Here is a 27,610-nt window from a genome sequence, read left to right as displayed (position 1 = left end):
TAACGGCTAAAAGCTAACAAATTAGGTACGCTAATAAATAAATTGCATTACAACCACTAACTCAGTAAATGTGTAAATGAATTGCATTGCACAAGTAGGTAATAACTTACTGTATTTTTCGAGTGTGTTCATTAAACAAAGTAACAACCAATTTATCAGTAGCGTATTGTTTAAAACATTGACGGCCACATAAACGCCATTTACAAGTATGAAAGCCATTATTAACAATACTGTCCTTAAGTGTTAAGGTATCAGTGGTAAAGGTCGTCTACCCAGCCAGGTGGGATTTTTTAACCACGCTCAGCGACTTGCCGCAGCGTGCCATCGAGCGGAAAATAATATCTTATTCCATCGAAACAGCGGCCATCTTTGAAACCATAGGAAGATGGCGTAGCTGTCATAAGAATATTATGTTTTCCAGACCACGAATTGTTATTATAAAGGCGGTTCAGCCAAAAAAATATCTATCGTACTAATAAGGTACTAAAGATAGCCTGCATAGCTTTTTAGAATGGGCTTTTTAGATGTTTGTTACTCTTTCATGGGAAAACGGTTTGAGTAATTTTGAGGAAACTTGGAATGAAACATAATATCTAGGCTACTTTTTATCCCGGAATACCCACGGGAAAACTTATTAAGGCGAAGCAAAGCTAGAAAAGGTCTTAGAGAAATATGTATGATACATTTTCCGAATCACAATTATACCTCTATAAAGTCTTGCTTGCCTGTTTAGGATGCACTAAATGTCTCATGAGGGTTCGTCGACTGCGAATGCAATTTGGTAGGATGTTTTAAAGCTATTTAAAATGAACAACACGTTTTGTACATTTTGCATACACCTGCGTTGGTGCAGAATGGTAATCGTGGAAATTTGGTAGAACGCATAACAAGACATGGTCATTTAAGTGATACACAGCCCTTAATGCACTGACAGGACTGCATCACCATGTTAATAATGTGGCATAAACTCAGTTATAAGTAAAAAATACATGGTGACAAACATAGCTACTAGCTAGACTAGAATTTGCCATCTTGGGGAAAGGATTGTCAAGTCAGTTGAGCGTCAGTTGTTGACTGCATAGGGTGCGCTGGACGCATACAAAGGAATAGGCGGATAGTTGGATATGTCGCAGGCAACTGGTTTAATCTCCTGTTTGATTGAACCACTAGCCCGTTCATTGGATGGCGCTATTCAGTTGTATGACTAAAGGACAACTCGTCAAGTCGTTGATTGTAACGTTCGATGTCTTGACTGAACGTCATTCAGCGAAGTCGTTGAATAGGATATAGTATAGCAACTTTGTAATGGCTGGTTAGGGTGAACATCACCAGACAAGAGTCAACAAAAAGACTATGTTACAACAAAGCTCTTATCTCACAAATTAACTAAACAATAACAATAAACGTTCCTTCATATTGTTGTTCATAATTTTCCAGTTTCGCCACTTTTTTCCTTTGAAACTATAAAATAAAAAAATCCGTGTTGGTCCATGTTTTCACACTATTTTAACACAAATAACGCACTTTAAAGCTAATTTATTTGCAAAAAACTAACAATATTGGTGCTTTTTGTGTCAGCTGTTAGCTGTTAGACGCCATATTTGTTTTATTCACCACCTGACTGATTTTAAGTCAGCTAACTAGTTGGACGTTTTGTGACGCTTGTACAATCAACGTTCGGCCTAGTCATACAACTGAACAGCGCCATCCAATGAAAGGGCTAGTGGTTCAATCAAACAGAAGATTAAACCAGTTGCCTGCGACAGATACATCACTCTAGGGGGCTCCTTTCATGTACTCGCAAATTTTATCTCGAAACCATTTTATACGTTGAACCCTGGCGGCAGTCAAACCCGAAACGTACGGCGCAAAAGTCCACGTTGCTAACCACTTTACCGCCAGATCCAAGACGTAAATTATACCACTTGAAGCAAGAAATCACCCCTATTTATTCATGAAGGAATTTTGTTTATGAGAAGAGTAAACCTCTCTGACTGCACAGTAACTTAGGGGAACACCCTAAACCCCACTTGTTTATCAGGCCAATAGCCGAAAATGTATTTTTTACTATTCTCAACCTTACGCCGCTCATGTTATAAACCTGCTACCACTTCCGTCCCTCATTCGCTCAACAGCGAACCTTGCTGTTTTGATCTTAAAGCGCAAATTCGATTAGCATAATCATACCCTTTTAAGTAGCACCGTAAACAGCGAAGTAGCCGGTGCTGAAATGTTTTAGTATTTTTAGGAAGCCGTGATTTCGTCCAAGTTTACATTCAGGTACTTGCTAGCTTTTTCCAGCGAGTTTCGGTCTTTTGGAAAAGGATTTCCCGTAGGATTTATGCTACTAAATATGCATTAATGTACTTACTCTATTTTTAATTAAGACCCGTTTAGATAATCTACTTTAATCATTAATTGAGGCGATTCATCCTAGAGCATGCTTATCTAAGCCGCTAGTAAAACTTTTATATCCTAAAATAACAAACCCTATAAAGTATACAGTCCCTATTTGCGTAAATCACTCCAACAACGGATCTACCAAATTTGGATTACAACATATTACGAGTATGTAGGTATTTATACCCAGGTACATTTCTATCTTGTGTAACATAGGTACATAATAAATTCTTAACATTGTTGTTTAGGCCACAAATCTTTCAGTATTTACAAAGGCACGTAACATGGTAGCTATGTTTGTTTTTAATTAAATTTTGTAACGTGTAGAAAGCTCTGATAGGTTTTATATCGAACACGATGAAATCACATTACAAGGACTAGATCTAGGTGTTCTTTAGACAAAGAAACATCGATTTTTACAGAGACTACTTTTTACTTTACCGCATACCACCGTATAGGTAGAGAATAGCTGATTTACAGAAAAGGGTTTTGATAAATAGATTGAAACGCCATGTAGAGTAGGACACTATAATAAAGTCAATAAGGTTACAAGTCGGTCTTATCGCTTATATTCACCTCTGCCAGACCACGTTCATTAGTTTTCAATTGTGAACATCGTTTCAACTGAACATACCGACCAGGCGACTGCTATCAGCGACACAGGCGCGCGCGTCGGCTAGAATCAGCTGAGCGTTGACCTTGGAGCACTGTGCACGAATGAATGTACGCGACGGTACCGACGGCAAAATAGTTATGACGCGGAGATAGTGAGAATATTTGAGACTTGTTGTTTTCCGTCACTCCTCCTAACTCATCTATGTTTGTCATACATTATGATACTGAAAAGTCATTTTTAAGGGGGGCTTATTATGTCAATAAACCTAAAAAATTTGGTAAACAGTTTGTCACACTGTAAAAAATCAATAAAAAAAATTAACGAAAAAAGATTTTAATCACTGCACACACTAAATTACAGTACATTTTTAAATATATTTTTTTGGTATCTTTGTATGCAGTTTTCTTTCTTTTCAAAAAGGAAATGTTTTCTTTCTACATTATTAAGGCTACCTCCACTTTAGGTGGCATTGCCAAATTCCATCCTGTATACTTACCTATATTTTTTTATGATAGATATCGTGTAATAAACTACACACACCTACATAAATATAATAATAATGTAATTTGCTGCTGAAATTTTGGTATTTTTTAAATTAAAGATGGTATAGTTTTACATTAAAAATCTCCGGGTTGGATAAGTTGGTCATACTGTACTTATATTTCGCATGATAATACTTCAGAGTGTCTGTGTTATTGTTTTGTCGCCAGTACCAGTACGTTCCGATAGTAAACACGTTGGTTATCTTGTTTTTACTATATTACTTACCAACGGGGCTTCGATAAAGCCATATATTATGAATGAGCTATTGAATATGGGGTGGAAATTACCGAAGCCGACAGTAGAAAGTAGGTACTGTTATTATTCACTGAGCTACAATTCCACCCTATGGTGTACCTACCACAGGTAGGTTACCAGAGACAGACATAGAAGTAAATTCTAAAGGCATGTATCCGGTAGTTAACAATTACGTATACTTATGTATGACTTGTAGTAAATATTCTTTAAGTTACCTATTACCAAAAGTTGAAGATGGCTGGATTAAGAAGGCCGACGAAAGAGTGATGTGGCTATATCCAGCAGTGGATGATTACAGGCTGATGATGATGAAAAAAAACTCACGGTGACTTTTACCCGAGAGTTTCAACTTTGTATATTCATAAAGTGTAAATAAAATGTTTCCTTTCTTGCTGCAAACTGAAACCTTAGCACCTCTGCTCGTGTAACAGAACTTTCAGCTAGAATTCTAGTAATATGACGTCGTTAAATGGAGCTTTTTACGTCTTCCATGCAAACTTTGATAACTAGGACTCTGACAAAGTAACTACTCGAACTCTGATAAAGTTAATTTGTAACTTTACGTATGTTTTTTGTTTGTTTTAGTTTTCATAACTTACTAAAACATAATATGTAAAATTGTGCTTAGATAGTCCTGAAAAAAAAAAACAGTTGAACTCTTCTGAAACCTTACTATTTATTGCCAGTAATAATTGTGGTCAAAATGTATCCATGGCAGACTGATAATCACATTTGAGACCTAGAATATAATAGTTTTTTGTTGTAAATACATACTTACATAGTTGTTAATGAACCGACATTATTACTGAGTAAAATAGAATAAAATTGTACTTGCTTTACATCTAAAGAGTAAAACAGAGGTCATTTTTTAAATTAAATAACTTCACTACTAAGCACAAGAGCTACAAACCAAAGAAACCAATTATAATTCCAGCACAGAGCTTTAGGGTTAAATAATGGAATTCTTAATAAGAAGCGAAGTCGGCACGATAGAGCTTTTATTTAATTTCGAACGAAACGTGTGGCCGCGGAGCTTTTCATTGACCTAAACAATGTTACAAAGAAGAATTGATGAGATTTCCCGCTCTGCTCTTGCAAAGTTATAAAATGTAGTTTTTAAATTAAAAAAACGTTTACTCAGTCTTTGGACTTTGTATAACCAAGCGTAATTGAAAGCTTATCTTTTGTTTGTATCTTGAATGGATCAAACTAAGCAAGAACTGACTACGATTCGATTTAATTATATGAAAAAGAAAACGCTTCGCTTATGCAATAATCTACCATGACATGTGTAATTCAAGTCTACATTTTGTTATTCCTACAAGACTATAGGGTTATGCCCTTGTCTCTATTCTATTCTCTGCTAGGGGGTGTAAGTACTTGCATCTGGCTCTCTCGAATGGAACCTTTGTGCATATCCCCAAGGTCTACACTCCCGTCCTAAGCTTGGACCATTTCCCACCACGCTGGTCCACTGCGGGTTGGTGGGTTCACATATCTAGATGTGTTAAATCTAGATATGCAGGTTTTCTCACGATGTTTTTGATGCCCTTGTCTCAAGTTATGCAATAATAATATACCGTATGATCCATATAGTTAAAGTCCACATTTGCTTGTTGCAGCCCTATGGCAGGAGCAGGAGCAGCCAGAGTACGACATCGACTCGGAGGACGAGCGCTGGCTGAAGCAGCAGCGGCATCCGGAGCTCACAGGTGAGGGTCAAGAGTTTCATCCAAATCGGTTCAGGGGGGTCAGTCTATGCGACGAAAAACAAAGTTTCGGAGCATTGCTGCACGAGCCACGACTCTGTGTTGTAGTATTGAATGTGCCGATTGTACGACAGCTCTCGTTCGTTCGTTTTTCGTCAGTATAGAGTAACCCTCCAGCATTGCGTGAGTTGTTGAGTTATGAAAGATGTGTGTTTGTTGTCGGCCCTGGTAAAACTACTCGGTTAGGTTAGTCTCTTAGGTTTTTAGTTAGGTAATTCTATGAGTTTTTTTTAAACAGTAAAGTGTATGACAACTTTTTTTGTGTTTAACACCTGTGTAGGTATCACTTATGGATGCACAGCATAAAATTTGGTACGTCTTATAGCTTCAACCTTCCTATTGGAATATTACCACCTGACCGTTCATCTATTCCACTACTCAATGTAATACATATTACTCCCTGTATAGGTCCATAAATTGGTACAAATGGTCTCCCATTTCAGTGCGAACGTACGGTTGATCTATTATCCATTGTGCCGTCGTAAACACAAAAATATTTTTCTTGTTAAAATGAAAACGTTGTTAAAAGAGGAAGGAAGTGGGATCGCGCTGGAGGAAGCAATAAGTCTCCACCGAGCTGACGCCATTTTGAAAAAAACACGTAACTGTAGAAGGAAAAATAACAGGAAAATGTAGTTGTCCTCTGGAATGAGTTGTAATATAAGAGTAACATAAAGTCATGTTGTAAACATGTACTAAACTAATGTACTAATACCTACTTTTCGCATGTGTTATGTTAGGGCTAACAGATCGTTAATATACACTCACGAGCAATGGAAAAGTTCCAGTGACATATGGCAGGATGAACTTTTTCATTGCTCGTGAGTGTAATACAAAAAGAGTTTTACCTAATATAAAAAAAACCATACCGATCGGGATTCAAATCGATAAATGTACTATTATTTTGCTAATTGGCAAGCATATTCCCAGCACAAATAAAATACTTTAACAATGATAAGCTTCTCGGTAAGAAGATAAAAATATGAACAGCACTCAATACAGATTTGTTTATGGAAATATACAAATTTATATTACGATGAAATTATACTTTTTCCTGTTCTAAGAATCGCGGAAAATTTCATAATTTAAGCCGAAACATACCTACCAGCCTGCATACCGTATTATGTTGTAACTCGCGAAAAAGTGCTCTCTGCACGATTTATCACTCAATCCAGACCAAAAACAGGGGTTTTATAAGTTTAAGTGTAAGTGTGTACAAGGCTGAATAGCTCTGAAAATCACGGCAACCACAGTTTCATTTGCTCTAAACTCTATGGTTTATTAACCGTAATATTGTTCTCCAACAATACATAACAAACCACTGTCCGGGGGATCACAACCTACATAGCTACATACATTGAAAAACGAACGAACCAGAATCGCTACGGATAATACAACGATACACGATTTTTTATCTCAGATATTAAATTGACAGATTCTGAACGGTCAGTCCGCCAATAGGTCACTTACAATACGTCACTTAATCGCGAAACATTCATGGCACAATCGACTCGTAATGCACCGTATCAGAATCTGTCAATTTAGTATCTGAGACAAAAAATAGACTTGAGCGACTCCCCAATAAGAGTCTGTACCCGGGTGCCGTACCCAAACCTTGTCCTCCAATAATACAAAACAAACACAGCCCACTAACAGACGCTCAATCCGCAGAGCTGATGTTCGAGCAGATGATGGACAAGCTAGAGCGGAGCTCGGGGCAGACCGTCGTGACGCTCGGCGAGGCCAAGCTGCTGCTGGAGCGGCAGGACGACCTGGTCATAGCCGTCTACGACTACTGGCTCAACAAGCGGCTCAAGACGGTATGTTGACACTGTAGTCATGGTATGTTGAAGTGGGCTGGCCAAATAAGCCGAGGATTTGTTGACCTGTCTGTGGGGTAAATTGGTTATTGATGTAGGGTAAGCTGTTGACCTGTGGGGTAAATTAGTTCTTGAGTTTAGACGCCGCACAGGCAGGCGTAGCGTGAGAAGCCATCTTGTCCTAACGATCTTAAACAGTTAGCCGGTAGTGGCTGGATGAGGAAGCCCGAGGACAGCGCTACTTGGAACTTGCTTATACAGGGTGGTATATCTAAGCCCGAAACTGAAATCAGAATTTCAAAATTCGCGAAAAAAAAACATTCTCCATAGTAAAAAAGTCACGTGACCAACAAAGTTTCTATGGAAAATTAATATTTTTTGAAATTGTGATTTCAGTTTCGGGCTTAGATATACCATGCTGCACATGTAGGTTTCGGCTTAGTATACCCTTTTGCAACATCCTGTATAGTAAAGGCTGCTTATAACTATTATTGTGTATTTTAAAATTATAGCATTGATAAATTTATGATGATTGGGTAAACGTGTTTCCATGAAACGGGGTAACTTTGAACAATGGGGTAAATAGAAAAAAAAACTTTTATTTTACCGTCGCTGTTGTGTCTCTATTCCATGTGACATGTAATGAAATATTTAAATTTGTATCGACAGCAACACCCGCTGATCCTGTCGGTGAAGACGGAGTCCCGGCCGGGGCAGTCCACCAACAACCCGTACCTCGCCTTCCGCAGACGCACCGAGAAGATGCAGACTCGGAAGAACAGGTCAGTTCATTGTTATTTAATAACTCGACATAGCGTCTAGAGACTCAAAGACTTTAAATTTCACAACTTTCAGTTTAGGCGGCTGCAAACCTAACTTTATCTGAACCCTGTAGTGGGTCTCCACATTATGTCATCGTATGAGGTCTCTAGGTCTAGAGGGGACTTGGTTAGAATTGTATGAAATCGCTGGACTCAACTGGTTCTAGGCCAGAACTATCTTTAATTTGCGTTTTATGATAAGAGGGCTTGAGTATTGACGTGTAATAAAACGCGACCCATTTATTAATCCACAGGAAAAACGACGAGAGCTCGTACGAGAAGATGCTGAAACTGCGGCGCGACCTCGCGCGCGCGCTGACCCTACTCGAGCTGGTGGCGCGGCGCGAGCGAGCCAAGCGCGACCTGCTGCGGCTCACGGCGCTGCTGTCGGAGCGGCGATACCACGCGCAGGACTTCGCGTCGCACCTGCCGCCTGAGCTGCCGCAGAGGTGGGTTTTAGGGGTGATATTGGATCAATTGAGAGCAAAAACGATGGTCTATTAGTATGCGTCAGTCAGAAGGCTTAAACGAGGAAAGAAACAGAAATGTTCGTTGAGTATTTATAGTAAATCAGCCGATAATCGACCATAGCTGGACATATAATAAGGACGAGAATTAGAACACACTTCGGCTTTCTTCAGCCATTACCAGCTATATTTCAAGATGATCTAACTAACTAGAGGGTCAATATAGCTTTACGTTTCTGCTGCTAAACGACCTTTTCGACCAGTCGCAGAAACTTATTTTTTGTTAAAGTAAAAGTAGCTCATCAAACGTAAACTCCGTTTGCCTGTGCCTGGTCTCATATAACTTACCTAGTGTTTATATAAAGTCTCTAAAAGTAATCCATTTCTCTTGCAGTCGTTCCACATTCTCTGCGGCGTCCCTGGCAGCCCAAACGGCGCGGTTCCGCGACGCCGCGTACCCCCCGCCGCCCGCGCCGCGCCTCCCTCCCCCCGACGCGCCCAGACAGGTAATTACTGGTCTTGTGTATTGTTGTTATCTGACACTCACACAAACACACATACGGGCATATTCAGGGTGTTGCAAAAGTGGTGTAGGAAGTCGAAAGGCGGTGACTTATGGAGTTGTTCAGGATGACCCCCTGAGTCATCCCCTTTCGGCTTGCTATATTGCCATATATACCCTGTAGGTATATGACGTGGACTTTCATCATCAGTTTCGTTCCCGTTGCTAAGTCAATGTTGATAAGACATTCTGAGCAACTTTCATTATGGAACCAACTCACTGAAATCTTGGAATAATAATCAAGTATTTAAATGACTAGTATTACATCAGATTTAAGACTGCGGGACCCGCAGTAAATTATTTCATAAATCAAACACACTCACACACACACACATTTACGCTGATTCTAAAGCAATCACACACACATTTACGCTGATTCTAAAGCAAAGTATAAATTAAGATAGAGGTGGGTGGGGAAATTTTATATTTGTTGCTTTAGAATCTTCCATTTATGAAAAAATACACGTCTACGATCTTCTATTTAAAAACGGTATCTCACAGAACTATTTCCCTAAATAGCCCTGTAACGTTTAGCTGGGGTAAATTTAATATTAACATGATGATAATATGCAGTGTTACGGGACGGATGAATTTTCTATATTCTTCTGAAGTATCGCCCCATTATACCTACTACATTTGCGATAAATAATATATTGTGCTTCAAATTCGGCTATGAGTTAATATATCAGTCGTTCAGTCAACTTCTCCTTATATGTGCTGGGTGAACTTAATGGGTGGTTCATTTGGTCAAATATAACCATAGGAATGGTTTAGATTAGAATGTTATTATGGTATCTTTGTTATAATTCATCGAGGCTCAATTTAACAGCATCTTCTTCATCCGTCAAGTATGTTTAATAGTTTGTAACGCAATGATATTTATCGTAAATTATCAGCACCTGAAAAAAGATTCAATATAAATGAGTAAAATAAGCGGCTTGTATAAAATAATTGTCTTTATAACATTTTGTTATTTAAAGTATTTAGTGCCAATCAAATGAAGAAGTAATTTTGACAAAACATTTGACCAAACTGAACCTTACCCCGTAGTTCCCCCAGCCACAGTTAGTCGTAAGTAAGGAGGGAACGGCAAGCGTGGTATTATGCACGTTATGTATTGACTTGCAGCGCGAGAAGCGTCCGTACAAACGACGCAAACACCGGCACCACGGCACCGGCTCCGCACAGGGGCTACGAGGTGAGTGCGACCCGCCATCACTGGGGGGTAACTGTGGGGAGAAATGCGGGGTAACCGAAAAATTGTGGGGTAAATTTGGGGTTTTATGGGGACTATTATTTTTTGGGTAATGTTGAAATTTTGTGGGGTAATTGAATTTTTAGGGGGTAAAACTGGGGTTTGTAATTTTTTTACTTCCATAATTACTGTGTGATAAAATAACGCAGTGATAATGGGAGAAAATGGGTTGAAATGTTTGGGGTAAAAGAAAATAATAATAATCGGGGGTAAGAAGGATCAAAAGTCGGGTTGGTAAACAATGTGCACGTGTTTAGGCTTCTGATGTATGGATGCAAACGTTTTCATCAAAATGGGCTTATCAGGATTTGCCGAACTGTATAAAAGCCCAGCCGTTTCATCTACGCTTTAGAAGTCTCTTAACCATCTTCTTGATAAATAAGTCAATAGAGAAGCTAAATGTCTTTGCCTATTCCACTGAACTGATTAAATCTATCGCTAAAATTTACTAAAGTTGGTGTAAAGGTTTAATAGAGCTATCAAATTAAATGTAAGGTAGGTTTGTTTCAAATGCTGCAATATTATGTAAATTATGTGTGGCCAATCTAGTGATATAAATTATCAAATCTACTCACCCGCATACTAGTGAATTTTAAACTGTTTACCCCCGAATAGAACAAACTATTGTTTACCATAGGCAGGAAGCGTCATTGTGATACTCGTTAAAAATAAGTGGATTAAAAAACAGAAAAATATATATCTATCACTAGATTGCTCACAGAAAAATCCCACTTGAACACTTTTACCCCGAGGGGTAAAGGCGATATCACTAGATTGCTCACCATAAATACCCCGAAACTTACCCCCCCTCTCGTACTAAACTCGACAATGTGTTTTTAACCCATGTTACGCAGACTCGGGCGTGTATACTTCTTCTGAGGAGGAGAGCGCGCGCGCGGAGGCCGGCACGCCGCCCGACGACGGGCCCTTCGCGTTCAGACGCAAGGCGGGATGCTATTATGAAATGGTGAGTGTTTTGCTGTTTTATCAGGATTTGATAGGGTCGTCAGGGCCGCATTGAACACTCTGAGTTGAAATTTATGGGTCAGATCTATAAGTTTATGCTCTTGGAGGATATGACAAAAATTGCAATATGCTGCCCCCTATTATTCCGGGAGACCGGACCAATCGAAACGACGAGGGATGGCAGAGCATTTTATTGTTGGGAAGGTGTTATCATATATGTTTTTTTCTTAATTTTGTACATTCAAACAAGTTCTGCCTACCCCGCTATGGGAGTATGGGAGTAGATTTCTAATAGTACAAAGTAATAGTGGCCAAATCAATTTTTATAAATACAAACTTTCAATTTGCAATCTTAGGTACATGTAATTATAAAATTTATGATGATATTAAGCAACATCAACACTTTATGTTATCTGTTAGTATATACTAACTGTGTCATTGTACTTAATACTTATAAGAATTAAATTATGTCAAAATTTGGCTAAATTACTTTGTTAAGAAAGAGTGACCTCTTCTGGCACAGGTGCTTATGTACTTAAAAGAAGGGGTCAAGCTTAGTTTACTGAAAAACTTTTTGGCAAATGAATAAACGTTTTTGTATTTGTATTTTGTATACTCACTTGTCGTTTCCAGCCCACCGCGACGTTGTACGGCGACCCCGTGGACCCAGAAGATACCTCTAAGGATGCACTCTACGAACACGAGCTTGACAATCGGTTGAGGTATGTACCAAATTATCAACTTAAGACCTATTCAGACGTCCGCTTCAGGAGGGTAACTGTAGCAAAACAAAGTTTCAGAGCGTTGCTTTATTACCTACATCTTTCTATCTGTTTCGTTGTATTCAATCTACCAATTCCATGGCAGCTCTCTTTTTCCTTAGGTTTTGTCAAACTAGAGTGACTGGGCATCAGTTCAAGCTCAGAATCTAATAAAGTAATACAATACCAAGCACCACACCTAATTATTATTAATATCACAGGTTCACGCTAACATCGCTGCGCGCGGGCCACCCCCGCTGCATCGGGTTCGCGCGGCGGCGCATAGCGCGCGGCGGCCGCGTGGCGCTGGACCGCGTGCGCACCCCGCTCGACCCGCTGTGGACCCGCCTGCCCTTCACCTTCACCACCGATACCAGGTAACAGCTTCTAATGCTAGCATAGTACGATTATACAAAGATTTCTTTTCATTCAGGAGTACACTCCTAGGACCAATTGCGCCGAAGCCTTTTGGGTTTGTATTATAAACCATTTACTTTACTCTGTCCATCTTATTATTGGTTTTTTGACATTGGAAATCCCATACATATTTGATGACTGCAAAGGAAAACCAACTTTACTAACCAGACATAAGGAAACGTCAAAAATACAATAGTATAGTGGAAGCTCTATAATTAGGAAACTAGACTACACAGGTCAAGACACAAGGTAACTTAATATGCTCTGAGTGTTTTTGATGAGACATTACAGCAGTATTCGTACCTATTTTGTAATAGCGTTTTCAGTATGGTTTGCTCTTATTGACATGAAATGATTTAGCCGGAATACGGCAACTGTTTATTTTAAATTACATTAATTTCGTGGGAACAATAAGACACAATGTTTAACGGTGTTTTTCTCCACGTTGATAAATTTCCATTACAACAACTAACTTCCTACCCATCTGTTACAGTTACAAAGCCCAACGGGACGAGGAAGTCGAACTGGAAACAGAACAGCACAGAAACCCGAAGGAGATGACCAGAGATTACCACACGAGCGGCAAACACCCATGGAGACACACTTTCCGCAAGCATCTCAAGCAGCACCCCCACCTGTGGCTTCAGGACATCAAGCCCGAGCCCGCAGAACCCACGGAAACAAGTGAACAAACGAAAACAAGCGAACGAATGGAAACAAGTGAACGTACAGAAACAAGTGAATGTGTGGACCCAAGTGATATTAGTGTTAGTGATAAAAGGACATGGGACAGTGGTGTGAGACAGAATCTGGTGCGGGTGATGAGGAAGCGGTCGTGGTCTGGCTGTAGTGACAGCAGTTATGACTCGGAGGCGAGTTTGGAGCCTGTCGAGCAGGAGTTTGAGAAGTTCATACAGGAGGTTAACAAGAAATGGTGAGTGCTGTTTTTATGCGGATTTTTATCTCTGATATTTATTTATTGCTATCCATAGGTCTTCCTCTATCCTTTTCATTCTCTGTGGACAACTGGCTCACTGGAATGGAATATTTTGTGTATAGACACAACACTTGGGGTCTAAACTGCCTGCCTGAGCAACCATTGCTCAATTTGGCTGCATATATATGTTCTTCTTTTGTATCCCGATAATATCATATTCCAATGTAAACTTTCCACGGAGATGGTGATCTATTGGCTCTTTCTGCCTTCATTAAATGGTAAAACAACTATAAATAGTGAGCTTCATCTACCTCAAATCAAGGCATTGAAGAAGAGACATTTACGTAAGCAATAATCTCTCTTTAAATAGTTAATAAATCTCCGATATCTCCATTCCAGGCTACACTTCCGGCCGAAGACGCCGCCGCCCTCCCCTCCCCCCGCACTCGACGCCTCCCTCTCCCCCGTGACGTCACACACGCCGCTCGCCGTGGACGTGCTCGCGCCGGACCCCTTCATCACCTCAGAGTTCACACTAGCCCACTTGTACCAGGACTCGCTCATCAACGAACCACAACTGGACTTGTCTGACGACCTGTTGAGCGAAAATCTAGGATTGACTGAGGATCAAGTCGAGAGTATACTGTCGGAGACGCTGACGGATGATAAGAAGGATCTGTTGCCGGATGACTTGTTGGAGGAGTTGGTGAAGGATGTGGATGTGAAGGACCCTTTTTTATGCCAGGGCCAGAGTGGAGGCGCGCGCTCTGGTCGCGTGCGCCGGCGCATAGAGAGGTTAGTAAATTTTTTGTTTATTTACTAGACTATTTAGTCAGCTAGAGATATATAAGAATCCGCCTTTCAAATAAGCATCTTTAACGTGTGAATTTAAGAATGAGACTGTGTACTGCAGTTATAAACTTATCTCTATTACAAATTTCTACATTTCAAAAATATAAATACAGGGTAATGTTAAAAGTTTCTGCTTTTGAAATATTGCCTTACACGAATCCATCCACTTTAGACCCCAGACGGCACGTATGCTTTTTTTCTGAGCTATGAATACTCTATGCGCATCGACAGAATTTCCCCATTGTACTATACCGTATCTTAAAGCTGAACAGACATAACTGTGGTTCACCATTTGCTTTGTGGGTACACCAGGATAGCAGCATCCTGAGACGATACCGAACGCAGCTTTTTTAGAGCAAATAATATATGTATAAACCTGTTCACCTTATTACATACCGCATCTATTTGTAACTTCCAATTATATATATGTAGTATGTATAATTTTTCGTTACCGGTTAGAACTCTGCATAGTTAAGGCACCGCTAAGCCAATTTTTATGTCAAATGTTTAGGTTTTATACCGCTCTCCAGTGCATCTATTTCATTCATTTTGTATAATACTTCCAGATCGTCATTCGGCTCGTCAGTAGTGAACGTGACCGCGGCTCCCACGGCGCCGGTGTGCGTGCCGCGCCCCGTCGAGGTTAAACAAGAAGTGGAAGACATCAAGCCGCGGGTCAAGGAGGAGAAGCCGCGAGCAGCGCCCGCGCCCGCCAACACTCCCGCCCCTAAGGTTAGTCATTATCATCACCATCACGACCCATCACGTCCCATCACGTCCCCCCTGCTGGGGCACGGGTCCCCTGCCGGTTTTATTATCATATCGCACCTTTATTCTAATCTAATCGGAATCTGAATATATTGCAGTACTTAACTCATAATTTTATTGAAAAATTTGTGTAGTGACGGTATTGCAATAAGTCAAAGTCAAAAAATTCAGCGTAAAAATTAAAAAAATTCTGATGAACGTCAATTTTTACAAACTACTCTCCGTTCGGATAAGGGGGGCTCTTTCTGTCTAAGGAGAAGAACGGAGGCAAGAAACTCCTGAGCCATCTTTTCAAAAAAATACTTAAAACTAGTTTAGTATACAATACTTATAAGCTTAATAATAATTATTTTAACAATATGAGCAGAGCGAACTATTTATCACAGCCATGCATTAACGTCCTCTAAGTAATCATCAATTTTATATTAACTGTGCGATAAGTCATCAATACTTTCCATCCACCGTGTGAATATCGCCACCCACAAACTGACCCAATATCATTTCCCCCGCAGCCTTCACCAAAACGGCCGAAGCAGCAAAAAGACCCGGAAACCATCGAAGAGGTGCAACTGTCGCACGGCGTCCAACTGAAGACGGTCCACACGAAGCACTCCCCGCTCAAGAAGCACATCATCACATCGGCGCCGCACCGCGTGGCGCACGTGGCCCCCAGCGTGACCCACGTGACCCCCGGCGTGACCCACGTGGCCCCGGGCGTGACCCATGTGACTCATGTGACGCAGGGCGCGGGCGAGGCGGCGCGGCCGCATGTGCTGACGGTGAATGTGTCGGATAGTTTGCGGGTGAGTTTTTTGGGGTTTTTCACCTATATGTATACTTATTTTATTAGTGCAAAGAAATGCAAGTCCTTACTTGAAATCAGCAAGAATTCGTATATACATACTGTGTATCTATTTTTTATTGCACAATTAAGTTATGTTTATCTCTTTCCCAAAACTTAGAATCATCACCATCAGCCAGCTAATCATTGAAAATTTGTCTCATCATCAGTCAAAAATCGATTACAATCCATCTGAAATACCAATAAATACGTATCTAAGGCCCTAAGCTACGATTGCATGTTTGTGGTGTCCTTTAACACTACATCTCTAACAGACATCCTTTGCGGGTTTGTTAGTTCTCGCACCTAACACTCTCGAATAGACCTATTACTTCCATTACAAATCCATATCCTAATATCCTGTATGTGTTAATTACAGGTTCGTCTGCAGAACCAGGTGCTGTCGTCGCAGGCGGGCGCGGCGCAGAACGGGCCCTTCCACGCGCCCGAGACGCCGCCCGCGCGAGGGGAGATCGGTATGTACTATAAATCTGTTACGCTATCTTATTCTTCTTATGCCGAATTACAGAAAGGAACTTTAAGCTAATGTCGACCTTAAATGTATAGCTGCCTTGCTTGCTTAATGTCGACATTAGCTTAAAGTTCCTTCCTGCAACTCAGCGTTAGTCAGTTAGCAAGATAGCTCTGCGGCGCTTACTACGATCGTTGCGTTGCAGTTCTCTGAAACTTCGTATTTTATCAAGCAAGAGTTACCGACTGAGCTTTGAGCTACCTCCTGTACCTGTACAGGTGTTGAAAAAGTGGTACAATCTACCTGCTCGCTCATGAACTAATACACAAGTCTAAATCATCATTATATCTAACTCTTGTTAGGTAAAGGCATAACGCGAAATAGGCGGACTGCGTTTTAGGCACTCAGCGACGAAAGGTTCAAAACTTGTTCAGAATGACCCTCTGCGATTCACCCCCTTTTAACCACTTTTCGAAACTCCATACCACCTAATATACTACTTTCATAAATCTAACATCCTCACTTCCAGTTCCAGGGCCGGTGTCTGTCTCCGCGGCGCACTCCCCGCGGCGCCCCGTCGTGCACCTGCAGCAGAAGCAGCTGCAGCCGCCCGCCAACATCTACGCGCACAACAAGCTCAAGGTACGTGTAGTGTAGGCGTTATTATGCACCCATCAAACTGAAGGTATGAACGAACTATAAAGTAACCGATATAGCAAAATGTGTAACAAACTGTGCGCCCTACAAACTGAAGGTACGTGTGTCTGGCCATTATTGTGCACCCAACAAACTGAAAGGTAAACAAACGGAAGTATAACAGACAATAGCCAAATGGGCGCACAACAAACTCAAGGTAAGTACGTGTGTCTAGCGGTTGTTGTGTAGTACGGTAGTTGCACACAACAAGCTCAAGGTACGTGTCGTGTCATCATCATCGTCACCAGCCAATAATCATCCACTGCTAGACATAGACCTCTCCCAAGGAGCGCCACAACACTCGGTCCTCGGCCGTCCTCATCCAACCACTACCGGCTACACGCCTAAGGTCGTCAGTCTAGCGGGCAGGAGGGCGTCCCACGCTGCGTTAACCTGTTCGTGGTCTCCACTCGACAACTCGTATACCGTGTCGTGTGGTCTGTGATTAATAACACTTGCGAAGAGTAAACTGAAGGTACAAACGAACTAAAGTAACCGACATAACCAACATACAGTGGCATGGCCCACGCATGGCTACTTGATAGAGAAACGGCTGCTCACCTCAATATTCACCGGGTACAGTAGGGATATCACTGCAAACGTTGGACGCCCTCCGGCTTGATGGACCGACACGATCTTCGAAACGTATCCGGTACTATCTGAAGGAGGGCAAGGACAGAGTGCTGTGGCCCTCCTTGGCAGAGGCCTATATCCAGCAGACAATTCGGTATCATTATACTTTTATGACTAATTTATTCAACTTGTTGCAACTTCAGTCAGAGGTATTTTTCTATTAGTCACTCACATTCACATTTATTTCTCTCTTTCCAGGTCCTTCACGCCCACCCGCTAACGCAAACGCAGAGAACACAATTACTAGCCCAGAGCCGAGCCGGCATCGCTCAGCTACCCACCGTCGTGTCTCTAGCTACCCTCGGCGAGGCCAAATCAGCCACACTGAAGGCTGCCCCAGGCTCCTGCGCACAGTTCTTCGAAATCAAAGGACAACTCGGCAAAGGGGCACATCTAGTGAATGTAGTCAGACAACCGCAGCCGGGGAAAGCGACTACCGTAGCACGATTAGATCTGAACGACGCCAAGAAGCGACAGGTCATGGCCACGTTTGACGCGTCTCAACTACGAGGGAACATAGCGGCGACGACGCGACCGCACAGAGTCAGCGTTAGTTTGGATGGAAGACAGATTGTCAGGGCCGGAGTGCCGGTGAGAGCGCCTTTGCGACATCAGATCCAGCTGAAAAACCGCACAGTGCATGTCGCCTCACCTCAAATAACTCGCTCAGAGCCGTCGACATCGACAACCAGAACTGCCTCAATACCCAGTGCGGTAGTGGCGAACTTACTGCAGAAAAATCTGCCCAAGTCGGGCCAGAAGATCGCGATATCGGGCGCGATGGCGAATGTGCAGGCGATCGCGTTTACCACGAGCGCGCAGCTGAAAGCGCGGCCCGCTAGGCTCGTGGCCCACCCCGCCGCCGCGCATGCTGCTAATAGGTAAATATATATTTTAAAATGCTAGTCTTTTATACTGTTGTTTGCCAAGCCTTCAGGAGTCGAGTAGACATAAAAATAAATATATCATACTTGTAATCATCAGCCCGTTGTCGTCCACGATTTGACATAAGCCTTGCCCGAGTGCACCGGGCGTTCTTGATCCAGCCACTATTGGCTAGCTGCCTAAAAGGGTGGAGGGTAATTAACTCTTCTACCCCATAGGCTATCAATTCGTCGGTAGATATAACCGGACAGTTTTATAACCATCCCCAAAAGAGTCTGCAGTCTCCCCAACTTTCAACTAACCCTAACCTTTCTCTTCCAGCGAGATAGTCGAAGTGACTACCTCGGCCGCGGCCTCAACCTCCTCAGTCCTCACGCCGGACGGGCGCCGTATCGACACACCCGGCGACACGGACGCCGCCACCAACGGCGCGGTCCGCCGGCGCCCCGCCGACACGCTGCCCATGGAGGTCACGTGACAACGCCCGGAGCCCCGCAGTCAGGACGCGCCGCCCGTGCTCGCCTTCTAGCCCACGCCCACTCCGCGCACAGCGGATAGCCAGGATACGTCTGATTCATAATTAACTCTTGACCTAGCACGGATACTTGAAATGTTTCATTGGTTGGAGGGAGAAAACAATGTGGTATCGTATAGGTCTTGTTAAGGGTTAAATTTAACATGTAAAAGATTAACCCACACGGCTACTTCAAATGTTTTCGCCAAAGTAAGAAAACCATGTGGTATCGTATTGGTCTTGTTAAGGGTTAAAGTAAACTTGTAACAGCGCAGTCTGTTTGTGGCAAGGGTTGAAAGGGTGTTTTTTGTGTGGTCGAAATTAAATATTGCTGTGTATTGGTGTAGTTTTGATCTTGGTGTGTAGAGAGTGAATCAGTTTTTCCCATACCCATTAGGATCACCTATAACTATCGGTAAGGTAAAATTTTGCGCTTTGTAACTTTGTAAAAACGAAGAGCTAATTTCACCAATGCAAAGCAATGTTTCATTTGGGACACCGTCTAAGTTCATAACTGTAGGATCGTGATAACGGTAGTTTGGTTTGAATTTAGCCACAACATCAGCGGAAAAAAATGAGCTTTTGAAGCCTAAATTTCTAAGTGACACTGCTAGTGTAAATGTTGCTACACTTATGAACATGGACTATATGCATGAATCAATCCTTGAATGTATTATTGAACATACGCAATTTGGCAGATGTGCCCTGCTAGTATAAGTTGTAATAATGAATTGTAACATTGCATAACTATGAATTCTAAATTACTTTTGGAATCGATTAGACTAGAGCAAGAAATATTAAATTAAAACGAAGGAATGTGAGCATAAAATGTAAATCTAACCAGTCAAATCGATTCCAAAAGTAAACCTCTATAAAGACAGACATTAATTACCTTATGGTCAGTGTTTCTCGCTGATTTTTGTACAATGTAAGTCGCCATTATTATGTAATTTGAAAAGAAATTTGAGTCCTTCTTGGTTTGTGAATTAGTAGAAATAGTCATAGCAGTCTCATCAACCAGTACCCTTAGTACGGGTTTTACAGTTTACGTTTACTACTGTCAACTGCGTACATTATCTGTCAAATGTTTAATTATATTTTCCGCTAGAGGCGCCACTTTGTATGCGAGAAAGCGTAAACTTTCATAGCTAACCTGTACTAGGCTTACAGGTTTGTATGTTATCAGTATAGCATTTTCAATTTATACATAATTTCATCTCGGAACAATGTTTGATTCTAGTTCTATGCAAGATATAATTGATTTATGAGAAAAAGTTGATTCCTACAATCTATTGGCCTACCTCGTGACGGTCACAAAACTAGGAAGGACCTTAATATTGAGTTGTCTAGTTTAATTTTATTATTATTATTGAAAGGGTATAGTGATTTCGTAGGAGAGGAAACGTGTGATATTACGTTAATGGTTTTTTTAAGTGTAAATAATTTTGTAAAAAGTTATTCTTTCTCATGTAAAAAAAGTAAAACAATTGTGTTAAATTCGTAGGGATTATTTAAATTGGTGTACAGTTGTAGTGGCGCCATCTTTTGGTCCGATAATGGTATTAGTTTTAGCTGTAATAATCAATAAAAGGAAAGATTTGGCGGGAAACACTCCTGAGGTAACCTAAAAACGAATATCAAACACAATAACTAATGTAATTTCCATGTTTTTGACTTCTGAATCTGTGTAAGGCTTTCTAAGAAACTCACTTAGTTTTGTGGGAATGATACTAGAGTTAGCTCTTACTGAAATCCTAAATTATATTTAATTTCAATCAATTTAGACAGCTCTATCGCAATTGCTATACCTTCTTTATTCGATCATAGCTGGTTTAACTTCTTTCAAGAAGTTTCAGAAAAGTCGGTCCTCGGCTTTCCTCATCCAACCATTCACTAGCGCATGTTTATGTCATTGGCCCAACGGATTAAAAAAATAAGTTTCTACAAATCCTCTTTACATACTGTTAAAGAACGGATTAAAACTTTACCATACTCATAATTTCGCCTTTCTTAAAACTTCAAGTTTCATTCCCACAAACTTACACAGACAATTTATAATAGGTCTTATTATTTGAAAAGGTCATTTCATTTAGTATCGAAGAAGTCTAAGCTTCAATCATTAATTTAAGTGGCTGTGAAATAGTAAATATCTTCATCAAGAAAAGCATACCTACTGCCGATTTTGCCAGCCTTCAGTTCTATTCAAAACAGAATAATAATAAAAATATCATATTCATTGGTTACTCAATTGCTCGATTTAAAAAAAGCTACATTCGGCTGGTTAAGAAGGTATCCGGCTTAGTTAACGATTCTTCTAGTGTTAAAGACAAAAAAAGAAAAAAAAAAGTGTAATATAACCGCATACATGTGTATTATATAGCGTTAAATGTATAAAAATATGTTTACTTGGTAATAAAACAAGGTATAGATAGTTTTGCTGGCGGGTCCAGTGTAATTGTGACCTCTGAGTAAATTCGTTCGCTAATTTTGCCCAAAATATCTCGATTTGACCCAAAATAATTCAAGTCAAGTTTAATGGACTAATATAGTTTCGATGGTAACAAAAATACAGTTAAGAACGGTTTGATATATAGTAATTGGCAAAGTTTGAGTTGGGCTTTCGATATTATTAACACACTTAGAACAAAGCTTATAATTATTATAATTGTCTCTTTAAAAATATGAACTATGTAAAAACTGAAATTGAAACTACATTTGACTTGGTCCGAATTTCAGGTATGAGTTCGCTATATTCTGTAATCATTTCATTATAAATCATAGGTACAGGCGGACTCAAGTGTAATACCTAATTAGGCCTTACTTTGAATTACATACAACATGTTTATTTTTAGGTATCCTGCTCTGTACTCAGGGTGACTTAAATTTGTTCACTTAGCTGTATGTGGGCTTGCTTATGTAAAATTAACATTGTTATGGATATTGTTGAGAAATGACGCTGAGTGAGATCAAAACTGTAATGAAGATATTTTTAGAAAAGTTTTGCATTCGGTTATTCAATCTGTCTGTTGAAATATTTGAATATAGCCCTCGGTGTTTCATCTAAACATTTTAACTTTTGAAATATTAAATCGTTCTCTCGCAATCCTAATTAATTATGAATAATCTAAATGTCGTGCCCTTCTCATATTAATGATACAGTTAAAGGTAAAAAAAAACTTAGGGCGTCCATAGAATGTAGATGCACTGTGTTAACTCATATGAAATGTAATCGTTTTGATGTTGAAGTGTAGTTTCTTTTTCGGAAATAAATTATCAGACTTTTCAAATAAATGTTAAAAGTTGTTAAAAAATATCGATATTTTGCAGAAAAATATAAAAAAAGATAAAATTGCGTGTCTAAGGCGTTGTAATGATCATTTGGGGTTAACTTAGCTACTTATGCGAATAATATGGCAGTGACGTGTTGTTCCAATTTATAAGATAAAAATGCGAGCTGTTTTTCGTAACACAGCGGGTAACATTACCTACTTGTTAAGAAAAATTACTTGCGATCAAAAAAATTACTATAAATAAAAATGTAACGGTTTTAACTATGTCTATACATATTTAAACTAGTAAGTATCATATACTTTACAAAAGGCTGCAAATTTGGGAAAAAATGTAAAAAAAAACTGGTCTCATTTTTTGGGGCCGTTAACATACGCTTAGTAATGTGGTTAGGAAATGTTGTGTACCTCATAAGCTCTTGATTTTAGTATAGGAACGCGAGGTTTTGAGTGCCCCCTTGCCCGTTTAATTCTTATCTATATCCTCGACTCGCGAAGGCTTTCAGCCCAGTATTGTTTTCCTTGTACATATTTTTTTTAATCGTTATTTTTCGTTGGTATTATGCGGCGGTGACTATGCGGCTTCTGTTGAGGGGACGCTCAAAACTCTCGTTAATATAAAAAAATGCTGTAAATTGTTTGTAAAAATAGTCATGTTCAGAATTTCAGTCTAGTTTTGTTGATTATTTTTTTCAACCGGAAAATTGCTAAATAAAGCGAAGATTCTGTTTCACTTGTTGGTTTTATTACCCCCCTCTCCTGCTCCCTGGTCGTTAGTGCAGCTCCAGCTTCTAAAGTCTCATAATTGACAGATTCTGCACGGTTCATCAATAGTGGATTGTCCCGCGATTAAGTGGCGTATCGTTCTATTGGCGAGAAAATCGACTGTTGATGTACCGTTCAGAATCTGTCAATTTAGTACTTATCAGATTAAAAAACAGACTTTGTCAACGTTCTACAGTTTAAGGGTCAGCGCACACCAAGAGCAGAGCAGAGCAGAGCATATTGTGAAATCATTGAAAAATTAATCTTATGATAATTCCATACATTTCAAAATTGAATACACGTCCCAACTTGATGCTCGACCATGCTCGAGCTTTCTAGTAAATGTTCGAGTATGCGTTCTACATGCGCGAGCGTGCTCGAGCTGCCGCCGGCGCGTTGCCGCCGCGTATCGCCCGCGCTCAGTGTGCCGCAGCGAGAAGACTGTGTTGGACGTGCGTTTACTACTTCGCGCCGGCGTCAGTTGGAAATCATGGACGAAGAAAAGTTAATCAGTTTGGTGCACCGTTTTGAATGTTTGTACAATATATCGAGCCCAACATACAGCGATCGGATGTTAAAAGTCAATGCTTGGGAAAAAGTTTCTCAAGAAATGGGGAAACCAGGTAAGTTTGATGTGTTATTGAAAATAGATTTAACCCCTTTTTGCACAAATACCTACGGCTGCTACTAAATCCCAATCGACCATTTTGAACACGTCTGCCAACGTCGGATTTTGGCATCAAACTGGTCATACACGCCCGCCTGGCAACCCAGAGCATTTTTAACGGAGCTTGCTCACGGATGGGCGAGCATGCCGCCTGCATGGTCGAGCAATCAAAAGTTTGCTCGACCATGCGCGAGCATTTTGCAGTTCGGTGTGCGCTGACGCTTAGGCGATCCGCCCACCGCGAGAATCGAGGTGGCGTGAGACTCCGCCTCGAGTTTTTCAGTAAGCTTCAACTTCGACGTCTTTTTTCGATATCTCTTTCCGTTTTCGAGAAAAAAGGCAATTAATAAAATGTGCTTAATTTCATCAAGAGTAACTAATAGGCCAAAGTACAGTTAGGTGTCTTATCTTACTTAGTCCAGTCAAGGAATGAGGTGTAGAGTGCGTGAGCAGGTAACTAACCGATTCCTTCAGAAACTTGTTCAGGGGCCTTAGGTTGTTAACATACCAAAAGTCCTGACTCCTAGGTGATGAGCGGGGGGGAGGAGGGGGGGATAAAGATACGAATTTTTGGTTTTTTGCTTATATCTCAAAAACGGTGCATCGGAGACAAATATTATAAACTACTAAAATGGAGGTCTTAAAATTATCTAAAACTTTTATATCATATGTTTTTTTCTAATTCCTAACCGTTTTCGAGCTATTACCCTCGGAAAAAATTGAAATTTACAAGAAAAAGTATTCATGTCAAAAAATTCATAAACATTGCATCATATTGTCTTAACCAATTCATAAACGAAAAAAATGAAGAGGAAAGAAGTTGTAGATTTTTTAATTCCCTTTTAGAATATATTACATATGCTGGTCAATGTCCAACCGCCTAAAGTTAGAGGTATTTTAAACTTGCATTTTGGTAAAGTCACTGACATAGCTCACCGAAGTAGTAAGGTTAAGTGTGAGTAAAATAGCTGTACCTTTAGGTGGGTTGGACATTAACCAGCATATGTAATTATATTCTAAAAGGGAATTTAAAAATCTACAACTACTTTTCTATTCATTTTTTTCATTTATCAATAGGTTTAGACAATATGATGCAATGTTTATGAATGTTTTGACATGAATACATTTTTCTTGTAAATTTCAACTTTTTCCGAGGGTAATAGCTCGAAAACGGTTAGGAATTAGAAAAAAACATCCTTACTAATATTATAAATGCGAAAGTAACTGTGTCTGTCTGTCTGTCTGTCTGTCTGTTACTCTTTCACGCCAAAACTACTGAACGGATTTGAATGAAATTTGGTATACATACGGTCTAGACCCTGGGAAAAAACATAGGCTACTTTTTATCCCGGAATTCCCACGGGAAAACTTTTTAAGGCGAAGCGAAGCGCGCGGGAACAGCTAGTATGATATAAAAGTTTTAGATAATTTTAAGAACTTTATTTCATTAGTTGAAAACATTTCTCTCCGATGCACCGTTTTCGAGATATAAGCTAAAAACCAAAAATTCGTACCTTTATCCCCCCCTCCTCCCCCCCGCTCATCACCTAGGAGTCAGGACTTTTGGTATGTTAACAACCTAAGCCCCCTGAACAAGTTTCTGAAGGAATCGCTTAGTTACCTGCTCACGCACTCTACACCTAATTTTGAGTCATTTATTGACTGGACTATACTGAGATCTATCATCTGTCTAAACGTAGGTTTGTCAATACCCTTTTTTAATTCTATTCTATTCTCTGTGGGGGTGTAATTACCTGCACCTGGCTCTCTCGAGTGGAACCTTTGTGCATATCCCCAAGGTCTAAACTGCCTTCCTAAGCTTGGACCATTTCCCACCACACTAGTCCACTGCGGGTTGGTGGGTTCACATATCTAGATGTGCTAAATGTCAATACCCTTATTACTCTTGCTTAAATTTCACGGGTGTTATAAAATTTGTTGAGAAAAACAAGCAAATATTTTTTTTCAATCCATTTATTTTCAGTCTTTGTTAATTTAAATACACTTTGGTAAGGCATTCACATTCATAAACCATTATTCATTACATAACACTTGTTCAGTTATCAAGTAGTATTTACGTATATACATAGATGTCACTATTCCGCAAACTACATCGCGGTATTAAGTTATCTTATATGTCATTCTTAACACTAATAGACGCATTTTTCCTGAAATAAAAATGACATATTATGTATCTAGCCTATCTGAAACCTAGTTAAACATTGTGAGATATGGCGTTTCGACTTTCTCCGTGTTCGGCATCATAAGGGTCACAGTGACCGTTAAATAAAGTCCATTTTTCTCTCCACCTTTAATTTGCAAGGTGCGGGTGCCTATATAAATAGAGTGAGTCGCCCGCGCGCCTCAGTTGTAATATCACCATACAGAAATGACTAGGTTTCAGATAGGCTAGATACATAATATGTCATTTTTATTTCAGGAAAAATGCGTCTATTATGTAGTCTGAGCCTATCTGAAACCTAGTTAAACATTGTGAGATGTGTTTATTATCGCATGGTGGAGAGAAAACCAACTGTGACCCATAAGCTACTGATGAGTATATCAGTAGATAAATATTTGAATCTATAAATTTATAATGCATAGATTTCTAGGTAATAGATATACTAAAAAGAAAGGTATAAGTATAAATAAGACTTAAGTACTTCCTTATTATTCCTGACTTGTCAGAAAGTTATGGAAGGTATGTACCTATACATATAGGTAGGTATTTATACATATGGATACACACAGTGCCTCTTCGAAAGCAATACTTTTAAGTAATTATTGATCAAAATCTTGTTATTGTCAAGGCAATATTTTTAACATCTAGCCGAATGGATGGAACCAGTGAAATACTTTGCAACAATATTTAAAAGCTGTAAAATGTAGAATATCGATCCAGGCCGCTGGGGCTCAGGTCAGCACATGCTGACTAGGGTATGTAATTCTGGACTGACCTCAGAAATGCAGCAGCCGACCCTGGAGCCTCGAGGACCTGCTCAGTCAGCCCCGTACGACGACACGGCCTGCAACACCTGGCGCGGCATCTAGTCCTTGGAACGAGGAGTGGTGCTTGAAGGTATGTACCTATACATATAGGTAGGTATTTATACATATGGATACACACAGTGCCTCTTCGAAAGCAATACTTTTAAGTAATTATTGATCAAAATCTTGTTATTGTCAAGGCAATATTTTTAACATACACTAGCCGAATGGATGGAACCAGTGAAATACTTTGCAACAATATTTAAAAGCTGTAAAATGTAGAATATCGATCCAGGCCGCTGGGGCTCAGGTCAGCACATGCTGACTAGGGTATGTAATTCTGGACTGACCTCAGAAATGCAGCAGCCGACCCTGGAGCCTCGAGGACCTGCTCAGTCAGCCCCGTACGACGACACGGCCTGCAACACCTGGCGCGGCATCTAGTCCTTGGAACGAGGAGTGGTGCTTGAAGGGAAGATAATTTTACTAAATATCTCAGCCTCATCAGCTACTGGAAAAGATTAGATGAAGGCTGTGACACTGGCGGATAACTAAGTATTCAGTTTTTCAAAACATGATGCAGGTCACTATATTAATATTCTAGATTGACAAGTAACACACAGTCTAATTTTGTATTCTAACTAACTCGGCGG

The 27,610-nt window shown here is 40.2% G+C and overlaps 1 protein-coding gene across 1 annotated transcript in view; it reads left to right on the top strand.

The window, feature by feature from the left end:
• The window catches only part of LOC105390484, a 58,577-nt gene extending 35,307 nt beyond the window's left edge, over nucleotides 1-23,270 (top strand). The window contains exons 3-19 of the mRNA XM_048631657.1: nucleotides 5,437-5,526; nucleotides 7,255-7,403; nucleotides 8,073-8,185; nucleotides 8,479-8,673; nucleotides 9,086-9,197; nucleotides 10,382-10,451; nucleotides 11,363-11,475; nucleotides 12,108-12,196; nucleotides 12,457-12,612; nucleotides 13,146-13,586; nucleotides 13,989-14,384; nucleotides 15,008-15,177; nucleotides 15,651-16,012; nucleotides 16,430-16,526; nucleotides 17,052-17,164; nucleotides 18,050-18,732; nucleotides 19,058-23,270. Coding sequence (XP_048487614.1) covers nucleotides 5,437-5,526; nucleotides 7,255-7,403; nucleotides 8,073-8,185; nucleotides 8,479-8,673; nucleotides 9,086-9,197; nucleotides 10,382-10,451; nucleotides 11,363-11,475; nucleotides 12,108-12,196; nucleotides 12,457-12,612; nucleotides 13,146-13,586; nucleotides 13,989-14,384; nucleotides 15,008-15,177; nucleotides 15,651-16,012; nucleotides 16,430-16,526; nucleotides 17,052-17,164; nucleotides 18,050-18,732; nucleotides 19,058-19,214 — 3,506 coding nt within the window. The 3' untranslated portion in view covers nucleotides 19,215-23,270. The remainder of the gene's footprint in view (nucleotides 1-5,436; nucleotides 5,527-7,254; nucleotides 7,404-8,072; nucleotides 8,186-8,478; nucleotides 8,674-9,085; nucleotides 9,198-10,381; nucleotides 10,452-11,362; nucleotides 11,476-12,107; nucleotides 12,197-12,456; nucleotides 12,613-13,145; nucleotides 13,587-13,988; nucleotides 14,385-15,007; nucleotides 15,178-15,650; nucleotides 16,013-16,429; nucleotides 16,527-17,051; nucleotides 17,165-18,049; nucleotides 18,733-19,057) is intronic.
• The last annotated feature ends 4,340 nt before the right edge of the window (nucleotides 23,271-27,610 follow it).

This window comes from Plutella xylostella, chromosome 2 (assembly GCF_932276165.1).
Source record: "Plutella xylostella chromosome 2, ilPluXylo3.1, whole genome shotgun sequence".
Taxonomy (NCBI): Eukaryota; Metazoa; Arthropoda; class Insecta; order Lepidoptera; family Plutellidae; genus Plutella; species Plutella xylostella.
This window is presented reverse-complemented; position numbering and strand designations above follow the sequence as displayed.